Source organism: Pelobates fuscus, chromosome 4, assembly GCF_036172605.1.
Source record: "Pelobates fuscus isolate aPelFus1 chromosome 4, aPelFus1.pri, whole genome shotgun sequence".
Taxonomy (NCBI): Eukaryota; Metazoa; Chordata; class Amphibia; order Anura; family Pelobatidae; genus Pelobates; species Pelobates fuscus.
The window spans coordinates 311,157,346-311,182,648 of NC_086320.1; the positions used below are offsets into that span (position 1 = coordinate 311,157,346).

General features: G+C 35.7%; 1 protein-coding gene across 1 annotated transcript in view; it reads left to right on the plus strand.

Moving 5' to 3' along the window:
- The window catches only part of EFHB (EF-hand domain family member B), a 73,562-nt gene that overhangs the window by 1,200 nt on the left and 47,059 nt on the right, over nucleotides 1-25,303 (plus strand). The window contains exons 2-6 of the mRNA XM_063450694.1: nucleotides 3,396-3,458; nucleotides 11,860-12,003; nucleotides 17,714-17,894; nucleotides 19,437-19,547; nucleotides 21,364-21,493. Coding sequence (XP_063306764.1) covers nucleotides 3,396-3,458; nucleotides 11,860-12,003; nucleotides 17,714-17,894; nucleotides 19,437-19,547; nucleotides 21,364-21,493 — 629 coding nt within the window. The remainder of the gene's footprint in view (nucleotides 1-3,395; nucleotides 3,459-11,859; nucleotides 12,004-17,713; nucleotides 17,895-19,436; nucleotides 19,548-21,363; nucleotides 21,494-25,303) is intronic.

Below are 25,303 nucleotides of genomic sequence, written 5' to 3' on the forward strand. Positions count from 1 at the left end.
GGAGAAATTCTAAAATGCAGCTCTAACCATAGATTTTAGTGAATAATTCAGTGGATGTTTCCGTATGGAACTATAGAGACATGACAAAGTATTTGCTCATTTTTGGGCAAATCACTTGGAAGTATAGAGGAATCCCTGTACCTTAAGCCTTAAGGAGCAGCCAGGCGTATCGTAGCTTGCCTTATTGTTTTTTTTTTTCACCATGAATTTGAAGCCACGTGTGTGTTCAGCTGCAGCTCTCATAGAAATCTATAAAGGAGCCTATGTAGGTTGTTAAAGACTTGTTCTGCACTCACATGTTTTGGGTGCACCTGTTGAGCGATTTTCCCTCTAAATTTTCTTTGTTAGTGTGCGCAGAAATTTTCTCTTGTGTAAAATTTTTCCTGATTCAAAATTTTGTGCGCACTGTATGTTTGTGCGAATGTACACATGAAACTTTTACTTTTTCTCGATTGTTTTGGTACAGCGCAGCCTCTCTCTCACGGTTTAGAACACTACATTACAGTATTACTACGTGATAATGTAATATTAGTAGTTACACAACAGTATTACTGTAATGTCAGCCATTCAGACAGACAAGCCTCTCTGGTAATTGCATTTTGGTATGTCAAACAGTACATAGAAAGCAATAGGGGGCAACTGCACAGGAAAGGGTACACAAAATTAAACATTTTCAAGAGCAATTTTCCAGCTTGTTGCCTATATACTTTGCCACAAAGTTTCAGCCCCACCTTCACAACATTAAATAGCAATCTAATCCATAAAATAAAATGACTTTTTACTCAACCAAAAGATAATATTGGTAGATTGTTGACTGTATTTGGGAAAGCATGTTAATTCCCTAACTTTGGTAGAAATAGTGAATGCAGTCCAATAAATGGGGATATATACATAATAAATGCTTCTTACACATAAATCAAATTCATCTAACACAAATATTATGTGGAAAGGAGAAGATATGTCATGTCACCCACAGAATTGGCAAAACGTGCCCAATAAATGGTGAGATATATATTAATGTTTCTCAAAAACAGAAAAATTTAATCTTGATATGATGGGATATGTCCAAAGCACACATGAGAAACCAACAACCCAATTTAGCAGACACCAAACATTATATGGAGAAATGTTGCCCACATATATTTCAAAAGGAACTCTTTGCCTAATAAATGGTATTAAGCACACTCTCACTGATTTGAAACACACACACTAACAGACACACACACACACACACACACTGACAGACACTCACTGACAGAAACACTCACTGACAGACACACTGACACACATTTTCAATGACAGACACACAATCTCACTGATCTGAAACACACACAGGGACACATACAATGACAGACACACTCACTGACAGACACACACACACTGACAAACACGCTCACTGACAGAAATACTCATTGACAGACGCACAGGCACTCACTTTCAATGACATACACACAATCTCACTGATTTGAAACACTTGTTGACAGACACATTCACTGACATACAAACATAATCATTGACAGACATATTTACTGACAGACACACTTACACACAGACACACACACTGACAGATACACGTATGTACTGACAGACACTCACACACTGATAGACAAACTCACTGACAGACAAAATACAGATATACACACACTAACAGACAAACACATTTTGCACACACCTCTAAATAATTTTTTTTCTTGTTATTTTATTTGTTTAGGCCCATCCAGCCTCCCTACCTGGTGTGGGTCCTCTCCCTGGGGCCAGTGGGGATTTTATCCCTGTGGTCCAGTGGAAATTTTATCCCTGGGGTCCAGTGGAGATTTTATCAATGGGGTCCAGTGGGTATTTTGTCCCTGGGGTCATGTGCGGATTTTCTTTATGGAGTACAGTGGGCATCTTCTACTTGGAGTCCAGTGAGGATTTTCTCCCTGGGGTCCAGTGGGAAATGGATCTTCCAGTTTATCTCTGCTCCCTTGTGTGCCCTCTGTAGTGATGCTGTTGCTGAAGTGACGTCATATTCTGGCTCCCGGCATCACTACAGAGGGTATGCGAGGGAACAGAGAGGATCTGGAAACATGTCAGTGCTCCCTCCCCGCTCCCCCGCCCCTTGCCGTCCCCGCCGCCCTCGCCGTCTGCCACTTCTCTCCTTTTTCCTGCTGGTTATATATCAGCAGAGTAGGCATCTGCCATGTGGGGTAAGCATGTACCTACTCTGCCTTGCTGAGTAAGTGTCCATCGTCCTGCTCCCCATGGTGAACCCCACCTTCTGGCGGACACTGCAAGGAGCTGTGGGGAAATCTGGACCATGTATTGTACAGGCGGGGTAAACTTTAATGTCGGTGATATGATGTCACCATGTGAAGAGTGGATTACTTTGCTCCATAGTTGCACTTTATTTATATCAATCAAATTGTGTATCACAAATATCTGAAAGTTTTTAATCAAAAAAGGTTAGATTTCTGTACCATGTAATGTCTGTTTTTTGTACTGCAGCAGGTTTACAAATATAGTTATGTATGCACTGAATTACCTGTCTCATAAATCTCTTAACAGCAGAGGATTGTGGGATATGCCCCCCTAGAAAACTATTGTAGAACATGATTTGTAGTCTGTCAAGACCTTACTACAACTGCTGCAGGCTCGTTATAATGTTTCTTGCGTTTTTCTATGTGCATTAAGTATATAGTGCCATAACTTGCAGAAAAATAAATTAAGAATGAAGAAAAAGTGACAGAGATACAATCCAGTTCTGATGCACAAGTCTGATCACTGTTGGGGTTAAAAATGGAAAGATCCCCATTGATATATCCCTGAAGCTCCTTGTAGGGTTGGTGTTAAGAGTCAAGTTAAGGGTTAGGTCCCTATGGGTTCATATGGGTTTGTACGTCCATGGTCACAGGGCGATTCAGAATAGAGACCAGGGGGCTTGTGATTCAATTTTGTTGGGGTTGGGAGTTCATTGCTGTAGGGACAGATGAAGAAACTAGTGGTATTAGGACAAGGGGACTAAGTTCTCTAATCATTATGCTAAGGGTGTAATCATAGTTCTAAAGGTTATGATAATGGGTAGAGGAAGAGGAAGTATATATATATATATATATATATATTTTTTTTTTTTTTTTTGTATTATATGTAGTGTATTTTACCTTTGGCAATTTGTTGATAATACAAAGCTCTATCGGATTTGTGGCACATGGTAAACTTAAAGAGCCTTCTTAAATTCCCTTGGTAATTATAAAACGGAAGAATATGGATTGGTCCTATGCTTTTTATTTATTTTCTTAAAAACAGTAAATCAATGTATGCATATTTTCATGATCAGATGAATTCTTGCATGTTTGATTACTTTAATTTGCAATAACAATTACTCTTTGTGCTATAACATATGCTTTTCGTTGCAGGCTGGGAAACTTTTCCCCATTGGAGAGAGAGCTTCTGGCTGCTTGACTGAAATTTACCCCAGGGTATGTAAAGTGGCATGTCTACTGAGTTTGCTATTTTTGTTGACTAATTATGAAAACCACTATATTCTTCAGTAGTTTGAGCTCTTATTGTTTTAAAAGATAACACTTTCTAGTAAGTACCTTGTACACTACATTTTAAAGTTTAGATTTTTGAGGGCACCCATGTTCAAGTGCTGAATATATGGATATTTAGGGAATTGGTTGACAATGCTAGATTAGATGACTAAAATGATTTTCTTAGCAGCACTAGAAGCAATAATGTCTCCATCTGTTTTTCAACTAATGTTTGGGTTCTATCATTTGTCCACCTATATTCTTACCTATGTTTATAGGCATGAAAGAAAAGACAGCAAATTCATGATTGTACCATAGGACTGCACATTCCCCTGGCATTATAAGCCTGACAATTGCTTTAGGGTGGGTTTGGACGGTTAATTGCCATGCTGGAGAACAGAAATCACTAATATAGTTATTCGTAGATCCCAAACAAGGGAAATAATATCCAAGGGTTCTATCTTTCTATCTATCTATCTATCTATCGTTTTAAGCAGGTCTAAACGCTTTTCATTTGCTATGAGTCCAAAATCCCAGTTTGGTTCCAGATCCATCTATCTATAAAATGTTTAGTGCTAAATGTATAGTTTTTCTTTGTGCAAAACTTTACTGCATATGCAAAAAAGCCATCTAGCATTAACAGTAGCGTAGTAGAACTGACTTAATTTTATCACTTTGCCCTTATCTCGCACAACACTTGTGTTAGAATAAACAAAAGGATAAAACAGGATCAGTGCTAATACACCTAACTAAAAGATATATATATATATATATATATATATATATATATATATATATATATATATATATATATTTATATTTATATATATATAATTATATATATATATAAATATAAGAAAATTTATGAAAGTAGGTGACACACCTTATAACATAAGGCTCCCTCTAAGCCTTATAAACAACAGAGATAAAGGTAGCACCAGAAAGTATAAAAATAGAGATGTGTTGTTTTATATATATATATATATATATAAAAAAAAGATATATATATAAAAAAGCCTTATATATATATATATATATATATAAAAGCACAATATATATATATATATATATATATATATATAAGCACAATATATATATATATAAAAGCACAAACAAATAAAAAGCAAAATAAATTTCAAATATAGGTCCAAATATGAATCGAAATGAAAAGACTTGCCAGAAGATAAAACCTCAAAGAGTCAGGGTAGTTCCTCTGGAATGGGGTCAGATCAGAGTGTTCTTAGCAGCCATATATGCTATCCCAGGATAGCATAAAAGGAAATAAAAAAGTCTATGGTCCTACTCACAATTGATAGAGCTTAACCTAGCTCTAGTCCGAATGGCGTACAGTGGTACAATCCCCACTTATAGGATACATGAGAAAGTGTAAGTAGGCAGATGTATCATCGGTGTGAACATCATAAAAAATATAAAAGAGACAGCAACAGTGCTCACAGTATAAAAGGTACCAGGAGTATAAGGTTAAGAATAGGTACTCACATTTAATTGGGCAGACCAACTGCTCAATGTGTAGGCGTAAGTGGTAAAACAAAAGGATGGTCACTGTATGCTCTGACGTACACAAAACACCTTAGGTTAAAGTGTTCCCTAGAGACACTCAAAATACAAGTAATACAAAGAAAAAAACAAAAGAAAAGAATTGTGTGTAAAACCACCAAAAGTGATAGTAAATCGTACAACCTGTATAGTAGTTGGTATTATCTACCATAAGCAACGTTTATCTGGTGGAATAAAACACAAATATAGTGCAATACAATAAGCACAAGCAGGGGGTGTGTGGTGGTAGAAAACTCACTAGTAATTAGCAGATTCAGGCATGGTAATTGTGTGATTGTAGGAAATCTTCCAGCCATAGAACTCTTGGTATAGGGCAGGGTTAGGCAACCTTCGGCTCTACAGATGTTTTGGACTACATCTCCCATAATGCTTTTACAGCCATATTGCTGGCAAAGCATCAAGGGAGATGTAGTCCACAACATCTGTAGAGCCGAAGGTTGCCTACCCCTGGTATAGGGGTATCTTCTTGAATAACTCAAAATATAAGGAGAGAAGAGAGATAGTGCAGACTGGATAAAAGTATAACAAATGTATTTTTACAAGTTGCACTTACAGTGTGTCAGCAGACAAACAGCATGTCTCCACAACAATGGTGGTATCCAAAAAGACAGCAGCAAATGTAGCAGCATTCAAAGGCACAGAACAATATTAAAAGCAAATGAAAGTCTGTGCAAAAGTAGGGTTAAAATCCAACGCGTTTCGTCCCATTCTGGACTTCCTCAGGGATATATAGGTTAGATCTGTCGAGTGTCTTCTTATATATCGGCACAGTAACATTTCAAACTCACGACAGCTGTTGGTGTGCATTCCACTGTGGAACGCATTCGGCGCTTTCGTGTGTGTACGTCACTTCCAGTTGGCGAACAACCCGTCCAGCAGTGGAATTATAACGTGTATACAAGAAATAGCATAACAATAAACAATTTTCATGAGAAAATGGAGTCTTATCAAGAAAAAAGACTAATTGACCAAAGAATAATAGACCATAATACAATTATGCATAATAGCATTAAGGCAAAACATGTTGGCTGTAGATACTCTTAAAGAAATATACATATGTAGATGTATCACATTAGATATCTCTTTATAATGAAATAGTTTCACTTTACATTTGTTATGTGTCTAATGGAAAAAAAATTAATATGGTAATTACAAAATAGAAAAAATAATTGTAAAAAAATTTATATTAGACAAAAATAATAATCATGAAAGTAAAAATGAGAATCATGAAAGTAAAAATAAAAATGAAAATAATGAAAAATATATTCTTTAACCATAAATCACAACTGCCATATTAAGCTTTTTACAGAATATATACATATGCATAGATATCAAATACAAATGTACAGTATAAGAACATCTTTTATATAAAAGACCAGAAAATATATATACAACAAAGATTATATATCAATGTAATTTGGAAAAAAGTTTAGTTTCGTCTAATTATACAATAGGAAGTATATATTTCAAAATTGTACATTAAAATAAAAAATGTAAAAAAATAGAAGAATGTATAAAAACTGAGAACTAGTCATCCCAAAGTCCAAAAGAAACCAGAATACCATTATATACCAGAAAAAAAATGGAAGAAAAGTGATAGAATTAAATAAGTCCTGCTACATCTATTTCCTGATTAAGACCACATCTTAAATTTTTCAAATTAAAGATCCATTGGGCTTCTTTGGTGTTAAGTAAAGTTTTAATGTTACCCCCTATCCAATGTCTTTCCACCTTGTCTATTCCACAGGCTAAAATGTGTTCCATTGGAATTGTGGACAAGAAATACAGTGTCTGGGTACACTATGATCTAATTTTTATTTCTTAGATTCTGAAAATGTTCTAACAATCTGACGTGTAATTTGCGGATAGTGCGTCCAATATATTGCGCACCACAACCACACTGTAAATTACGTGGGTTGTGGAGCACTGTATACATTTCTTGATATGGTAAGTTTGATGTGTGTATGAACCTGTAAATTAGTTGATGATTTTCTTTTGAAAAGTACATGTGGAGCATTTACCACAACGGTAAAAACCCTGTAATAATTCTTTAGAAAAAATATGTGTGGGTTGTATGGATATAGTTTTTTCTGAGGGCAATAGACGTGGGGCTAATTTGTTTTTTAGATTGTCCGCTCTTTTATAGATCACTGTGGGTTTTTTGGGTACAATTTTATTCAAAAATATATCTTTCCTCAATATGTGCCAATGTTGATTAATTATATTTTCAATATTTTTAGCTTGGGAATTATATTTGGTTATGAAAGCAAAATCAAATTGATTCTTATTTTTTAAAATGATTTGTTCTGGTTTTTGTGAGTAATTCATTACGATTGGTGTTAATCAAAGAAAACTCAGCGTCTTCGATTGCTTTTAAATCGGAACCTTTTTCTGTGTATCTATTTTTTATGATTTTGGTCTGGGTCTTAATGCTATCTACATCTGAACAATTGCCTCTTAAGCGTGTTAATTGTCCTTTTGGAATATTCCTCAACAAAGAAGGGTGGTGAGAACTAGAATAATTTATGGCCGTATTACAGTCAGTGCTTTTGAAAAAAATGTTAGTTTTAAGAATGTTATTCTCAATATAGATAATTAAATTGAGAAAATCTATACTCTCTGTATGACAAGTAGAAGTAAATTTCAAGTTGTATTCATTATGATTGATATATTGGATGACATTGTCAAGGCTGGTCTGATCCCCCTCCCAAATAATAAGAACATCATCTATGTGGCATCGCCACAGGACAAGACTCCCCCCCCAGCGTCTGACCCAACCCAACATGTCGAGATTCCCAATTGGAGACATATAGGTTGGCGAAGCTGGGGGCGAACCTCGTTCCCATGGCGACACCATATAGCTGCAAATAATATTTGTTATCAAACCAAAAAAAATTCCTCGTTAAGACAAAATATATACATTCAACAAGAAATTCTATTTGCATGTTGGTTTAGAAGATCCTTAATTGCCAATAGTCCCTTTTGGTGCAGGATATTAGTATATAGCGAGACCACGTCTACCGAGGCTAAAATATAACTAGGTTTCCACTCTATTAGTTGTAAATCATTTAATAGATGCTTCGTATCTTTTATATATTAAGGTATAATGGGTACATATGGTTGTAGAAAAGTGGTATAATCCCCACCATGGATTCTTTTGGAGTAATCCTCACTGGAACTTAGAATTGGATGCCAGATAGAAAAAAACAAAAAATAAAATAATAAAAAAGTAGCATGGCACACTCACAGTGGAAAGAGGCCAAAATACCTTTATGAAAATACAATGTAAAAGAAACAGTTTAAAACATCCACAATGCGTTTCACCAAAGTGGCTTTCTCAAGTGGAAGTAGAAAAATCAGACCTGGCAGGCTTAGGTTTATATAGGGTATGATGGTGTGGTATCGTTAAATTTGGCGCCCAAATGACGTCATAATTAATATATATATTTTTTTTTTAAAAAGATGAAAAAAAGGTCTAGAATCGTAGTAGACCATTATGGGGAGTAGTGTAAAATCTGGAAGCAAAACAAAGCTTCTAAAGGTGAAAAAATTAGGAAAATAGCGGGTCACCTAACCGCGGCTATTTTGAATCATTTCAGGCTGTGTCACATGACCGCGCGCAATTGTGCATGGGAAATGTACTGCGGCCGGACTCCGGTCGCATCTACAAACTACAAAAAAGAGGGAAGCTCCTCCTAGAAGGGGCAGGGAGCTAGTAATGAATATCCTCCTATACTTAAATGGAGGATAAGTAGCATTATGACTCCATATGCTAGCAGCCATGTTTTTGGAGTCTATTAATAAGGAAACCATATGTGTAAATGAAGGGGACTTGGCAAATAGAAAAAGAATGTGAATAATACAAACAATATCATATATCAAAAAATAAGAGGGCAATACATAATATAAACAGATAATATATATCTTAATATATATAAATAATTAATAAAAATGTATCACATAGAGACATATCAGAGACAGATAAAGCACATTATTGACGTTGGTAAAAGGGAGAGGATATACATACATAATTGTTAAAAAAAAAAAAAAAAGGCAGTTATAAGAAATTGAAAAGATCAAAATCAACATTAAGACCATCTGGCATAATAGTTTTTAAAAGGAAAACCCAATATATTTATTTTTTGCCAAGAATTTTCTTAAAATCTCCACCTCTCCAAGGAATTTTTAATTTTTGTATACATATACATTTGAAAAGTTTGGGGTTTTTATTATGTTTTAAAAAGGGTTTGGATACGGAATGGTTGGGATAACCCTTAGTAATATTCCGGCAGTGTTAGGCCAATCTTGTTTTTAGAGGTAATTCCTACACATTGGAGGCCGCATGGGCACTCCAATAGGTATTTGACATTTTTGGCGTTTCAGCATATAAGATCTTAGCTAGGATTTTTTTGTATTATTCGATGTAAAGTGAGTGTTTTTTGATCTTATGCTGGGATCTGTTCTTTTACATACAATACATTGATTACATTTAAAAAAACCTTTTGATTTGGATAAGAAGGACCTGGTTGACCCGGTTATTGTTGACCCGTTTTTTTTGTGTAATTCTTAGTAAGGATCGTTCTAAAATTTGGGGCACCTCGAAAAACAACATTGCGTGTATCTGGAATAAAATCTTTTGACCAGTTTACTTTTATCTTTAAAGTTAAATATAACCGGCATAAAGTTGGAATTTTTTTTGTCTCTAATCTTGCATTCTAAAAGTTCTTTCCAAACTTTTTTTGTGATGGTCTCTAGAGTATTGTTGAGATTTTCCAAAGAGTGATTTTTGTTGGTGAATTTGTTTTTTAATTCTAAGGCTTGTTTCTCAAAGTCTGTGATGCGGGAACAGTTTCTACGTAAATGTAAGAATTGGCTTTTAGGAATCCCTTCAAGCCAAGGTTTGTGATGACAACTAGATTGGTCAATTACTGAATTGGTGCATACTTTTTCTAAAAAGTTTTAGTGTTGATTCTGCCATTATGGATAAAAATATGTACATCTAAAAAATTAATACAATCTCGACTGTGTTTTGAAGTTAAAATAATATTATTGCTGTTGTTATTAAAATTATTTTAAAAAAAGTTCAAGATAATCTTCTGGGCCTATCCAAATAAAAAACAAATCGTCCATATATATAAAATAGGAGACCAGGTTTGTCCTCCAAACATGCTGGCCCCTGATGGCCATGTATTCACAATTGACCATGAAGAGGTTAGCATAGCTCTGGGCAAACCTGGTCCCCATCGTTGTACCTTGTTTTTGAATATAAAAGGAATCTAAAAAGCAAAAATAATTATTGTTTTAAGTGATATAAATACCTTGTATAATAAAATGGATCTGTTCTGCTGGAATAGAGTTTTCGGCTGTTAAAATGTTAAAAACTACTTCACAAACCTTATTATGAGGAATCATTGTATATAAGGATTGTACATCGCATGTAACTAAAATGTAGTCTGGGTGCCAGATAAAATTTTCTAAAAATTGAAGAAGTGTCATTGATTCTTTAAGATATGATCTCATACGTTTTACTAATCGCTGGAGAAGGATATTTATATATTCTGATAGGATAGGTAGTATAGAATTTATCCCGGAGACAATAGATCTACCTGGGGGATTGGTCTAATTTTTGTATATTTTTGGGAGGAAATAGATAACGGTAATTATTGGACAAAGGACATTTAAATAATCATATTCCTTTTTAGTTAAAATATTATACTCCAAACCAGTATTTAAAAATGTTCTAAGAGTTTCTGTAATGGTGGGGGTGGGATCTGAGGTTAATTTATTGTAGACGTTTTGATCATTTAGTTGCCTGAGTGCTTCGTCTATGTACATAGTTTTAGATAATATAACTAAGCCTCCACCTTTATCTGCTGGTTTAATAATAAACTCATCAACTGCTTGCAGTTCTTTTAATGCTCACTGTTCTTGATGAGTTAAATTATAGTGTTGATGTTTGTGTTTTTTAATATTATCGAGATCTTTAAAAACTAATTTCTGAAACACCACTATAGGACCAGATATACAACCTGATGGATAAAAAATTTACATTTTTTTAGGTGTATTCTTACTATCATGGATTCATTTGATGTGGTAGGATTGGGAATATCTGAATTGCTCTGGTGGTGTGTGTTGTAATGTCAAATGTGTTCGATTTGCTGATAAAAAAATCTTCAAAATCTTCAATCCTACCACTTCAAATGAATACATGATAGTAAGAACACACCTAAAAAAATGTACATTTTAATCCATCAGGTTTTAAATCTTGCCCTATAGAGGTGTTTGAGAAATTAGTTATAAAAGATCTCAATAATATTAAAAACCACAAACATCAACACTATAATTTAACTCACCAAGAACAGTGAGCATTAAAAGAACTACAAACAGACAATGAGATTATCATTAAACCAGCAGATAAAGCTTAGTTATATTATCTAAAACCATGTACATATACAAAGCACTCAGGCAACTAAATGATCAAAACGTATACAATAAATTAACCTCAGATCCCACCCCCACCATTACAGAAACTCTTAGAACATTTTTAAATACTGGTTTGGAGTCTAATATTTTAACTAAAAAATAATATGATTATTTAATTGTCCTTTGTCCAATAATTACTGCTATTTAGTTATCTATTTACAAAAATTAGACCAATCTCCCAGGTAGACCTATTGTCTCCGGGATAAATTCTATACTGTCTGCTGTATATTAATTTATCATATTGAATAATGCTTTTTGTTTTGACTCATTTTTTTCCCAATTACAGCCCATCACCCCACCAGTGGTTCAGAAGTTTCTAAATACAAGGCGTCCTGGTCCGGGTTCTCAGACTGTATTCTATGGCAGAGCAAATGATCCCAATATTGGAAAATTCATGACACATGGAGTGAGCACTCGCTCCTCATACAGTGTAAGCATTTACAGGTTTATTAAACACAATAATAGGTGAAAATACTTATGTCCTTATTATGAGTGTTGTTTTATATTTAACTTTAATTTATATCAAATTTGGTAATGCTCTGCAGTGTAAAACCATAATAAATTCAAGTAACAGGAAATAGAACATGTAAACAATATAAACAGATATGCTAAAAGTAGCAAATAGCTAACTACTAGTATATAACATAAAGACAATTCATAATATATATTTTACTAACCCTTTAACCAGGCATTTTTAGGCCTTTGGTTTCCTATGTAAAGTACATCCATCTTGCATAATTATCAATTCATTGTAACTAGAAAATACACAAATATAAAGGCACCATGTCATCAGAAAGTACGAGAACTACCCACATATTTGTGAAAGGCAGATAGTTGTACGTTAAAGGGACACTGTAGGCACCCAGGCCACTTTAGCTCATTGAAGTGGTCTGGGTGCTGTGTCCCTTTTGCACTTAGTGCTGCAATATAAAACACTGCAGTTCAAGAGAATTGCAATGTTTACATTGCAGCTCTAAGTCTGCCCTCAGCGGCTGTCTATCAGACAGCCACTAGAGGACTTCCGGAATCGAAACGGACCTTTGGTCTCTTATCTGAAGCTGGACATCCTCACGCTCTGCATGAGGACCTACAGCGTCAGATTTTTCTCCATAGGAAAGCATTGGTTAATGCTTTTCTATGGGGAAATCCTAATGCGAGCGCGGACATTGCCGTGGATGTGCATTAGGTCTCCCCTGACGCCTGACGCGGGATGGGGGGGGGGGGGGGGGGCGAGGGAGGGGTCACCATAGAAATCTATAGTGCCAGGAAAATGGCTCTGTTTTCCTGCCACTTTAGGAACCCTTTAGTTGAGTACAGTTATGGTATGGTATAAATGACATATTTAGCAATTTCACCTACATATTGGATTTATCATGGCAAAGTGGAGAAAGGAGAATGTTCTTTTTGTTTTTTTTTTTTAATCATCATTTTCTTAATTTTGGGATGGCATTGCTTTAAGGTACCTTATCAATTATGTCTAATTTGTCAAAATTTATATTTAAATACAAGTAAGCCTGGAACTGAAGAGTAAGATTGAAGGCACACTACAGGCACTCTAACCATTTAATTGAATTTATTATAGTGCCTGAAATCTGCTGGCACTGTCCCTCCATTCAATCTTAAATCAGTTTTGAGCTATTAATACTGAATAAGGGTCACTGGCCACCCACAGCCTGGCCCCCTCCTGGAGGTATGGCTAAGGCAGAGCTTGCACACTTAGTTCTAGTCATACCAATTCATACCAGCTATGGCAGCTGTGATAGACTAAAAGTGGTCAGACGTCACTCTCAGCCAATCACAGTCTTCCCATTGCTGCTCAAGCTTATTCTTCCTCAATTGCCCAAGCAGCACATAGTGGATGATCTGTTGTGGACTGTCTTTAGTATTAAAACATTTAAAACAGTTGAATGTCCCTTGGCGCCATTGTTATATGCCTTAAGTATAGAACCACTTGCCTCCGCTATCAGACAAGAGGGAAAAATTAAAGGGATTCCTATGGCCGGCAAACAAGTCAAGGTCCTACTATATGCGGACGATATACCGTAATTCTAACATTAACCGAATGTGAACAGTCACTATACGTATTTCTGGATTTAATTGAGAAGTATAGACTTATTTCTAATTATAAAATCAACATAAATAAAACACAGGCAATATACACCAACCTACGTGAACAACAACTTCTATCTTTAAAATCTAAATTCCAATTTACTTGGTCGAGTGAGAGTATAAAATATTTGGGAGTTAAAATAAGTTTTGATCGGAATCAAATAATCAAAATGAACTATTACCCATTATTGAAAGATATAAAAGATACGTTACTTAAATGGAACAATTTATACGTATCATGGATTGGGAAATCAAATGCGGTTAGACACTATTTACTACCTAAACTCGAATACATAATGAGAACCGTTCCCATTAAAGTTCCAAAAATTATATTAAAAGAATACCAAAAAATATTCTCGCCTTTTGGGAAAAAAAATAATCAAATATATAACTAGAAAATGTATAGATGGCGGAATATCGTTCCCAGATGTGTATCAAGTCCATGACACAATCATGCTTTCTCATATACTAGAATGGAATAACTATGACTTTAAGGATAATTTGTGGATAGACCCAAGAACAAATTTCGAGTAATATTTCTGACATTAAATTATTATACTGAATTGATCCTTCAACATTTTATAAATTAAAAATAAGATAATTTTGGATATTTTTTCTAATATGCAAATGCTGAAGAAAAAATTAGAGATTATTGAACAACTAACTATAAATTCACCAATTGAAATTTTACAAATATATGTTGAGGATATTAATATTAAAAAGTGGAATGAGAATGGTTTGGTAAAATTATTTTAAAGTCGGATCTGCAAATAAAATCGTTTCAACAAATTCTTACAGAAACAAAAGGTATTGATAAAGAACAATTCACATATATTAGAATTAAGCATTTTATTCAATCTAACCCAATATATAACACCTCAGTTATAGATAATATCCTTAAGATAGAACATAAGAATAATATGGTCTCAAAAATAAATAAGGTTCTATATAGCAGGTATAATAAGGACAAAATTAAATCTACCGGTATACTGAAGTGGGAAAATTATATTGGAAGTGAGTTTTCATTGGATCAATGGAAGGAATTATTTGATTTGCTTAAAAAAGAAATACATTGTATAAGTTTATATGAACTACAGATTAAATTGGTTCATAGGTGGTATATGGTCCCAGCGAGAGTTGCAAGATTCTATCCCCCTACAGACTCAGTTTGCTGGAGATGTCTTAGATATGAGGGAACTCTGAAACATATTTGGTGGGATTGTTATATTCTTGACTCGTTAAAGCAAGCGACATCTGCAAAAATCAAGAATATTTAAAAAAAACAATGAACCTCTCTCCACAATTATTTTTGTCACATATGAATATTCCTACTAAAAGTAAACATGTAAAATATTTAATTATTCATATATTAATGGCGGTTAAAATTTGCATCGCCAGATATTGGAAAACAGTAAATATTCCCCCATGGAGAGAGGTGGAATTTCAACTAGGATACCAGCAATTAATGGAGAAACCGGTATATAGAAATCTTAACATGACAAATATACTCACCGAGATATGGGAACCCTGGATAACCGAGACATCCATTAACCAATAATGTAGAGCATACTAATAAAAACTGGTTCTTAGAGTTAGAAACTTTCATCAGATATTCTCTAATAGCTTTGGTGCACTGTTTGAATGAGTATTTTGTCTTGTATGTATTATATGTTAAGTTTTATAAGACATGACTATAGAGGAAGCAAGGTCTCAACATACAGGCTAATATAGATTACGAAGGTACAATAGGATAGATAATGATACCCTACGTCCAATAAAATTAAGTAAAATTTTAATAGAAATTTAATTATATATAACAACATATGATGAATTGGTATTTATTATATTGCTAAGACATAATGGCGCAAATTTATGGGATAAAATACCTTTCTGATGTTTAATTAAAACCCCCCCCCCCAAAAAAAACAGTTGAACGCTGAATGGTAGGACAACAAGAGATGTTGTCAATCTTGTCCTTAGTGACCTGAAGATCTTCATCTTTTCAGTCATCCACCAATACCTATTTTACATTTCTCACCTATCAGTGACTTTTCTTATTTTTATTTATATATAATTTGATTGTTATGAAAACATAATGTACTTTACTTATAACAGACCCCATCAAATTCCGTATGTGCTTATAGAAGGTACCGTATATACCCGAGTATAAGCCGAGTTTTTCAGCACATTTTTTGTGCTGAAAAACCCCAGCTCGACTTATATTTGAGTCAATAGTCTGTATTATGGCAATTTACATTGCCATAATACAGACTGGGGGCTGTGGGGGCTGGCAGCGAGCGCTTACCTCTCCTGCAGCTCCTGTCAGCTCCCTCCTCCTCCGCGCCGGTCCGTTCATCACCTCTGTCAGCTCCCAGTGTTAGTCTTGCGAGAGGCGCGGGGTCATAGTGCGGCTCTTGCAAGACTTACACTGGGACTTGCAGAGGTGCTGAACGGAGAGGTAAGTAAACTCTCTGCCAGCCCCCTCCTACACAGTGCACACCACTGGACCACCAGGGAGTGAGAGCCCCCCTCCCTGGCCAGCTAACAAGCAGGGAGGGGGGGACGAAAAAAAATATATACATAAAATAACATTTTAAAATAAAAAAAATAATAATAATTAAATAAAAAAATATTAATAATAAAACAAACAAATTAATATTAAAAAATAATAATAAAAAAGGCCCACCCCCATCAAGGCTCTGCATCACACACACACTGCACTCATACACACACTGCACTCAAGCACACACAGACTGCACTCCTACACATACACTGCACTCATACACACACTGCACTCAAACACACACTGCACTCAAACACACACACTGCACTCATACACACACTGCACTCATACACACACTGCACTCATAAACACACACTGCATTCATATACACACACTGCACTCAAACACACACACTGCACTCATACACATACACTGCACTCATACACACACTGCACTCACACACACTGCACTCATACACATACACTGCACTCATACACATACACTGCATTCATACACACACTGCACTCATACACACACTGCATTCATACACACACACTGCATTCATACACACACACTGCACTCATACACACACTGCACTCATAAACACACACTGCATTCATATACACACACTGCACTCATACACACACACTGCACTCAAACACACACACTGCACTCATACACATACACTGCACTCATACACACACTGCACTCACACACACTGCACTCATACACATACACTGCACTCATACACATACACTGCATTCATACACACACTGCACTCATACACACACTGCATTCATACACACACACTGCATTCATACACACACACTGCACTCATACACACACTGCACTCATAAACACACACTGCATTCATATACACACACTGCATTCATATACACACACTGCACTCATACACACACACTGCACTCAAACACACACACTGCACTCATACACATACACTGCACTCATACACATACACTGCACTCATACACGCACACTGCACTCATACACATGCACTGCACTCATACACACACACACTGCATTCATACACACACTCTGCATTCATACACACACTCTGCATTCATACACACACTCTGCATTCATACACACACACACTGCACTCATACATACACACTGCATTCATACACACACACTGCATTCATACACACACTGCACTAATACACACACTGCGCTCACATACACACACTGCGCTCACATACACACACACACACACACTGCACTCATACACACACACTGCATTCATTATATACACACACTGTAAATAAATATTCAATTAATATAATTTTTTTAGGATCTAATTTTATTTAGAAATTTACCAGTAGCTTCTGCATTTCCCACCCTAGTCTTATACTCGAGTCAATAAGTTTTCCCAGTTTTTTGGGGTAAAATTAGGGGCCTCGGCTTATATTTGGGTCGGCTTATACTCGAGTATATAGTTCTACACATTTTTACTACAGCAAAAAACAATATTAGTTTTGACATTATTTATTTATTATTTACTTTTCAGGCTGGCTTATTAGTAAACCCACGGCCCAAATCATTATTTCAGCAAAAACAAACTGAAAAGAAGGAGTCGTTATATTTCAGCCATCAGTGGAAACCTCTTGGAAAATCACACGACCAGCTAGCAGCTTTCCCTTCTTACTTAGACCTGAATGGATTTCCATTTGGACAAACAATCAAAAGAGGTTTGATAATGACGTTCTCATAAACATGATTTCATGTCCATTTTTTTTTCAACTTTCAGAATGATTTGACTTCTTACCTAGGGTCTGTTGAGTGTTACTCTCCATTTCATCTACATCAACCAGTGGACTCCTTGTGTGCAGGGCTTGCTCATTGACTGTGAGCATGAGATGATTTAGCTGAGAGCATAATGCTCCCACATGTGTGGCTAATGTAGAGGAGTTGAGGAGTGGGGGACTCTGGACTATGGGTTTTGTAATGTCCCTTTAATTGTTACATTCTGTTATTTAGGCTAATGTACAGACTGTTACTACTGCATATTCTTCACGTAAAGTGACACTATAGGCATTCAGACCACTTCAGCTCATTGATGTGGTCCGGGTACTTTGCACTTAGTGAAACTGGAATGTTTACATTGCAGCACTAAGTCTGCATCCAGAGGTGCTTCCTGGATGTTAATGGACTTTTGGTCCGGAAACTGATGATGGACTTCCACATGCTCTGCAGGAGGATATCCAACGTCAGCTATTTCCCCATAGGAAAGCATTGATTCAATCCTGTCCTATGGGGAGAGCCAATGCACACACAGCACGCGCCCGTCGAGGGGCTTCATAGGAGGCGGAGCTGTGACGCAGCCCTGAGGGACATCGGCGCATGGGTTGGGTAAGTAAGTAAAGGATTTTAACCCTTTATTCACCGCCTGGGGTGGGCGCAAGTTAGGAGGTAGGCAGAAGGAGCTTAAGTGCCAGGAATACAGCTTTGTATTCCTGGTACTACAGTTTCCCTTTAAGTAAAGAATAGCATATGCAGTGACACAACTACCAGGGGTGCAACGGTTACTATTGTGACTGGGCATTAGAGTTCTGCATATCAAGATGGAGCCCATGCCAGGCAGGGGCACCCTCTGGCAAAACCATTATGTAGTATATTGATCATTTGGCGAAGTATACAAAATATACCGGGTTACTGTGTCAGTGCTCTCATTCATTCAATGAGCACCTGACTGGAAGCATGTTTAATACATGTGGTCAGCAGCACCACGGGACCGTCACGGTTCATACCCGTTCTGGACTACCAGGAATTATATTTACACTTCCTGAAAGGTAAGCAGGAGGGGTAAAAACATGTTTGTTTGTTTTTTAAATAATATTAATAACATATTATTTGCAATCTTGTAATATATTAAACACACAATCACACTCAACCAACTCCACGCAGATTGTATTTAGCCAAACTCCACAAAAAGTCATTCGTAGCCAGCTTCATGCACAGCCAAATTGACACATACACACATAACACTAGAGAATTCCACCACAATCCCACTCAGCCAATCCCCGTACAATCACACTCAGCCATCACACACATTCCACTCAGGTGTATTGCTTAGGATTTAGCAATGAGGGGTGTCTTTGTATTCTTGCAATGGGGCCCAGTGGTTCCTAGTTATGAACCTGAGTATATGAATAAAAATTACATGTTATGTTAATATTTTGCTTGTTTTTTCTTTTGTGTTTTTGTCTGATTTTCCTGATATTTCCATGTAGGTTTATCAGCAGGAGAAGTTCTAAATCCTCCTAAGAGCTATCAAGAACTTGACGAAGAGTCAAAGAAAGGACATGAGTTGTATGTGGTGACACATAATGATTATAATGTTGGTGAGTGTAGTTATTGATAAATAGTTTTACAATTTAACACAAGTCAGTTGCTAACTTACATATCATTTAAAGGACCACTCCGGGCACCATAACAGCTTCATCGTAATGAAAGTTGTGATGGCGCAAGGAGGTCCCAGGTAACTTTTTACCTGACTGGGTTAAAATGACAATGAACAGTTTAACCCCAAATTCTGCAAAACAGTGCCTGATTGCTCTACCCCTGAACTTACTGTGAAAGTCCAAAGGGTTACTGATAGGCACTCCATTCAGAAAAGTGTGTGAAAAAGATATGTACCTCAAACAGTGCACAATGAAAAAGATTAGCCCCAAACATATATTCATTTATTTATAAAGCTCAATTATAGTCTCGAAACAGGTTGCGCCTAGCAGTAATCAAAAGTATATAGACTATGTAGCTATACAAAATGGGAAAGTCCAGAAATATTATGAATTTTGCTTTATTATAATTGTCCAGGGTAGGTATTTAGGAAGAATGAATTATTATGGGACAGTTTTCGGTGACGATCAGTTGTCCTTAATAGGCTAGTATGTGGAACGAAAATAAACACAGAATAGTCCTCTGATAGTGTAGTATTTCCAAATTAGTGTATTAATGGAAAAAAAAAAAATGGAAATGCACTTACAAATAGAGAGCTACCATCTAGCTCATGACCAACATTGTGTTGCAAGATATATCTTGCTTAGGAACTGGCAGATGTGTATACATGCAGAACAAGAAATGTGAGTAGGTGTGATCCCAACCATAGACTGATGGAATGTCTTATAAGTGATATGTGGACATAAACACACGGAGGAGATGCCAATAGTGTAGTATTTTTATATCAGGTGGTCTATGTGATAAAATAAAAAAATACACTTACAAACATGGAGCCTCACAATCTGCTCTACCAGCACGGAGCCCTGGGATATAAGTATGAAGTGTCCTTCCAAAACGGTTAGTAGAATATGGAATACAAGCACAAAAGAGAATATAATGCTCTCTGCTCATGACAATGCGTAGGATAAGAGGAAATGTACTTAAATTTTCTGGAGCAAAGTATTTGTTCTGTAATATCAGCATATATCACCCATCAGCATGGGTGGTATAATCCCACTCAGGGAATTTTCAGTGTAGATAGCAGAAAATTGACAAGAATTGAGCAACGAGACTGCAGGGGCGTGATCTATACACCAAAACGTCTTCATTAAACTACATTTGTTTTGGTGCCTGTAGTATCCCTTTAAGAAAGTTAACCACTGCATAGCTGATGGAAAATGAATTCTAGTGATTATTGTTATTATTGCCATTTATATAGCGCCAACAGATTCCGTAGCGCTTTACAATATTATGAGGGGTGGCGGGATTTTACTATAAATAGGACAATTACAAAAAACTTACAGAAATGCTAGGTTGAAGAGGACCCTGCTCAAACGAGCTTACATTCTATAATTCTCAGAAGTCCTCCCAATGGACCTTCCACTGAAGTCACCTGAATTAATTGAGCAAAGGGACCTCTCTTACTCCATTCAGGTGGCCAGCTGGGCTTCATTTTGTTTGACTGTATTAATTAATACACAGGTGAAAATGCTCTGCTTATTACGCTGTAATGATCATATCACTGATGCATGTAGGCCGCAATGTTATACATAATCCCAATAAAATTATAACATGACTGGCATCTACACATCTCTTTCATGTGCATTGCTACAATAGAACCATCTCAATTCTACATGCAATGTCACGTCCTATTAAATCATTTTAATTTTGCATTTTTTTTTTTATTGTAAATGTTTTATTCATATTTTTATCTTGAAGGTGAAATAAGAAACCGAAAATATGGTTCAACACATTTTCAAACAGATAAAACGTTTGGAATGAAAACTCCACACTTCACTGATGGCAGGAACGTGAGACGCTCGATGCAATGGCTTTCTGAAAAATATGGGTAACTTTTTTTATCTTAGCATTTAAGAAGATCTCTCAGTCAATAATTTATATCATTTATGAAAAAAGTTAACAATGAAGTAGAAATACATGATAAGGATGGAGCATATTGCATACCCCTACTAGTAAACAGAGCTTGCAGAAAAATGCAGGAATATTTTGAATTATCTCATGGCCAGTTGTGTTGTTTGGATGCATTAGAACCAGCAAATTGGACATACAAGCGTCTCTAAATTTGCTTATGATGGAACCGCGTGGTTATTCCCAATCCTTTTAGGTTCAAGGCGCCCTTAATATTTCAGTATTTTTCCATAGCACCCCAAGTTAAAATTTCTAGGTTGTATATCTGTACAGTCCTGTGACATTTACTGGCACTATAGTGTAATGTACAGTGTTGGTGTTTGAAGGGATGCTTGTATACATTTATTGTGTTTTAAAACAGGGGTGTGTTTGTATGTGATGTTTGCGTTTGATTGCAAGATGTCACCTCCTCCCAGCCAGCTGACATTACAGGGGCCCGGTCGCTGTCTTAAAGGACCGAGGCACCCGACCATGTCCCTGTTGAGCCGTAATGTTTCCCCAGTGCTATAGTCATAGCACCGGGAAAATATTCTGCGGCACCCCTGGGTGCACGTCGCGGTGCCACAGGGTGCCACGGCACACAGTTTGGGAACTGCTGATGTAACACATAGACTGAAATTCCTTTCTGAGATATTATAATTTTTTCTGAGCCACATAGATATAGCGTGCTCCTCTCTGATTTATGGTGTTACTGTGGTCCCTAAAATTTGTATTATTTAACTCACCCTGGAAATCTTTGAGGCCCCATTTTAAGCTTTGCTTTTGATCTAAAAGTAATTAAATACTATTAGGTTAGGTTTTATTATGTTACTTTTTGACCCATTTACAACAAGTCACTTGTCAGAACTGTCACAAAATAATGTGTTACTAGATGAGCAGTAATGCAGTTGGCACATTATACAAAAATGATTTGCTAAAATGCCAAAGTAAGTATATTTCTAAGGACTCTAGGCCCATTGCCATTAGAATCCACTACCTACACAGCGTTTTATGTATGTGATCTCTTTCATAATCGAATAAATATGAGGAAACTGTGAGCAGACATAGGAAGCATAAATGAGTGTTTTCCAAACTTCCCTCTATTATATTTGTGAGAGGTAGAGTGAAAGTCGTGTGCAGACCCTGCTCAAGGATTCTCCAAATGAACATTTTATACTAAAGTTATTTATATCCCCTTAATAACTGTTCCTGTACTGTGAAGGAGTAATTATAATGATTGTGCTTTTAATCATTACGTTTGGTTTACATAGTTTCATAGTTACATAGCAAAAAAATATTAAAAAAAGAGTTAAGTTCATCAGATTCAGTCTTTTACATATCTCTATTTCTAATGTTTGTGCAAAAAAAGACAAAAAAAAAAAAACCCAAAACAGTTTACAGCGATTTCCATTTTAGTCACAAATTGGGAGAAAAAAAAAATCTGCTGACTGGATCATTTTTGCCGTTACATCATTTATTGACTGTTTTATCCTTGAATATTATGTTTCTTCAAGCATCCAGATATTTTTTTTTTAAATCTGTTCAAAATCTGAATACATTTTCTCTTTAGGCAGTGAATTCCAAATTGTTATTGTTCTTAATGTACAGAGCCCTTTCTTCTGCTTTAGGCAAGATAACGTCTGATGAAGTCTACAGTCAGTGGGTGACCCCATGTTCTTTGTACAGTGCTATTAATGAACAGGTTGCCAGAGAGCTATTTGTACCTAGTATATATTTGTATAATGTTATTATATTTATTCGGAGCCACCTTTTTATAAACATAACAAGTTCGTGTTTTCTAGCCTCTCTACGTAGCTAAAACCTTCCATTACATTTATTATTTGTATCCAGCCTCTGCACTCTTTCTTAGCCAATAACATTCTTCTTCCAGGCAATTACTAAAAATTTCACAGCATGCACATTTAAATAAATATGGTAGGTGTTTACCTTTGTAATTGATCTATTTAAGTTGTTAGGTAGCCAGAACAGTACATAGTTGGGTAGTCAGGTAACCAAACGTAAAATATAATAAGATTTGTTAGCTAGTAACAATGTACTTGATGTAGGTAGTTAGGTGGTTGGATTGACTGCATCCTGACAGGTGGTTAGCTTGTAAATACATTTATTTATTGAGTTGAGAAGGCAAAGACTATGGGTAATTATATTATTGTATGCAATTGGCAAACTGATTTGGGGTGTCTGGTAGGATTCTAAGTTAATTACGTAAATGAGACAGGGTTGCATAAAAACTAACTTATATGAGGATGAACACCAATTTCATAGGCAATATACAACACCACCTTTATTAATTATACAAAATTGCAATAAAAGCAATAATCACAACAATATTTGCATCAATTACATAGGCCTAGTACATTTACATTAGCCTTAAAAAAGAAATCCTGTATATAAAAAGTGAAAATAATAAACATTAATTAAAACTAATTTTGGTAAAAAGCACATAAACTATAATTAGAACTTACTATCAGTATATTATATATTATAGTACTTCACTGCTCAGTTGCTCAGTTGCTCTGTTTGGGTTGCTTTTTTTCTTAATTTATAAATATATCTTGAATTACCCACAATCCTAGTGGTTTTTTAACGTTAAAACACAAGCCTAAAAATTAAAAAAAACAAAAAAAAAACACAAGCCTACCATCAGGCTGAAACCTTAATGCCGCAAATCCTATTCAAACGTTTCAGCATTAACTAATGCTTTTCTCAAGGGACAAGCATAAAGCCTATAAAACTGTATTGTGCAGGTCTCAAATTACTTGTCTGCTTTTGTGTGGGTAATTTGAATTGGTTTACTAAATAATCATAAACAAGACATGGGTCCAGCAGCAATCTGTCAGAATTCCAGGTTTGGAACATGGGATGTGCATTTTTCTCTTTTGGCTCTGTAATATCGCAAAAACCTGGCAAACTTATACGTAAGGACAATGCTGCAATCATATATTTTTTTTGCATCCACAAACTAGGATTACAAAATTCCCAAGAGGAATTCACACACAAAAAATACATATTTCTACACAATTTGACAGACGTAAATTATAAAATGCCTACTTGAATAGTATTGCAGTACTTGTGTGAAATACCCCAGGGTGTATAACTTTAAAACAATGTTGTACTGCAAAAGAGAGAACATTTTTGTATTAGAGCACTTTCTCAAATCAATATTTTTTTTCATGAGCTTCTTTAATTATGTATAAAATATGATAGGCAAAGTTTTGAAAAAAAAGTGTTTCATATTGTGACTCTTATATTCTGTTCATACTAAGTAATGATATATATATATATAGTATATATATACAAAATATGAAATATTCCTGCACTCACGCTTGAATATCCCTTAGAGATCGGGTGCTAGCATGCCATGGCTAGTATTATTCATCCATCCAAAGTAGGCAGGAGCACTCACGTGTTAAAAGTCCAAAATGTATTATAACATAGTATAACAACGATCAACGTTTCAGTCCTGCATGGAGGACTTTCATCAGGATATGATGATCATATATTTGATCCTGAGGAAAGTCCTCTATGCAGGACTGAAACGTTGATCGTGTTTATACTATGTTATAATAAATTTTGGACTTTTAACACATGAGTGCTCCTGCCTACTTTGGATGGATATATATATATATATAGTATATTATATTAAATTAAATATTCTGAACTTGAAGGTGAGGTCAAAGGCCTAAACTCTCCTGGAAGTCCGTCCACATTGGGTTCAACTCAGTGTGGTATC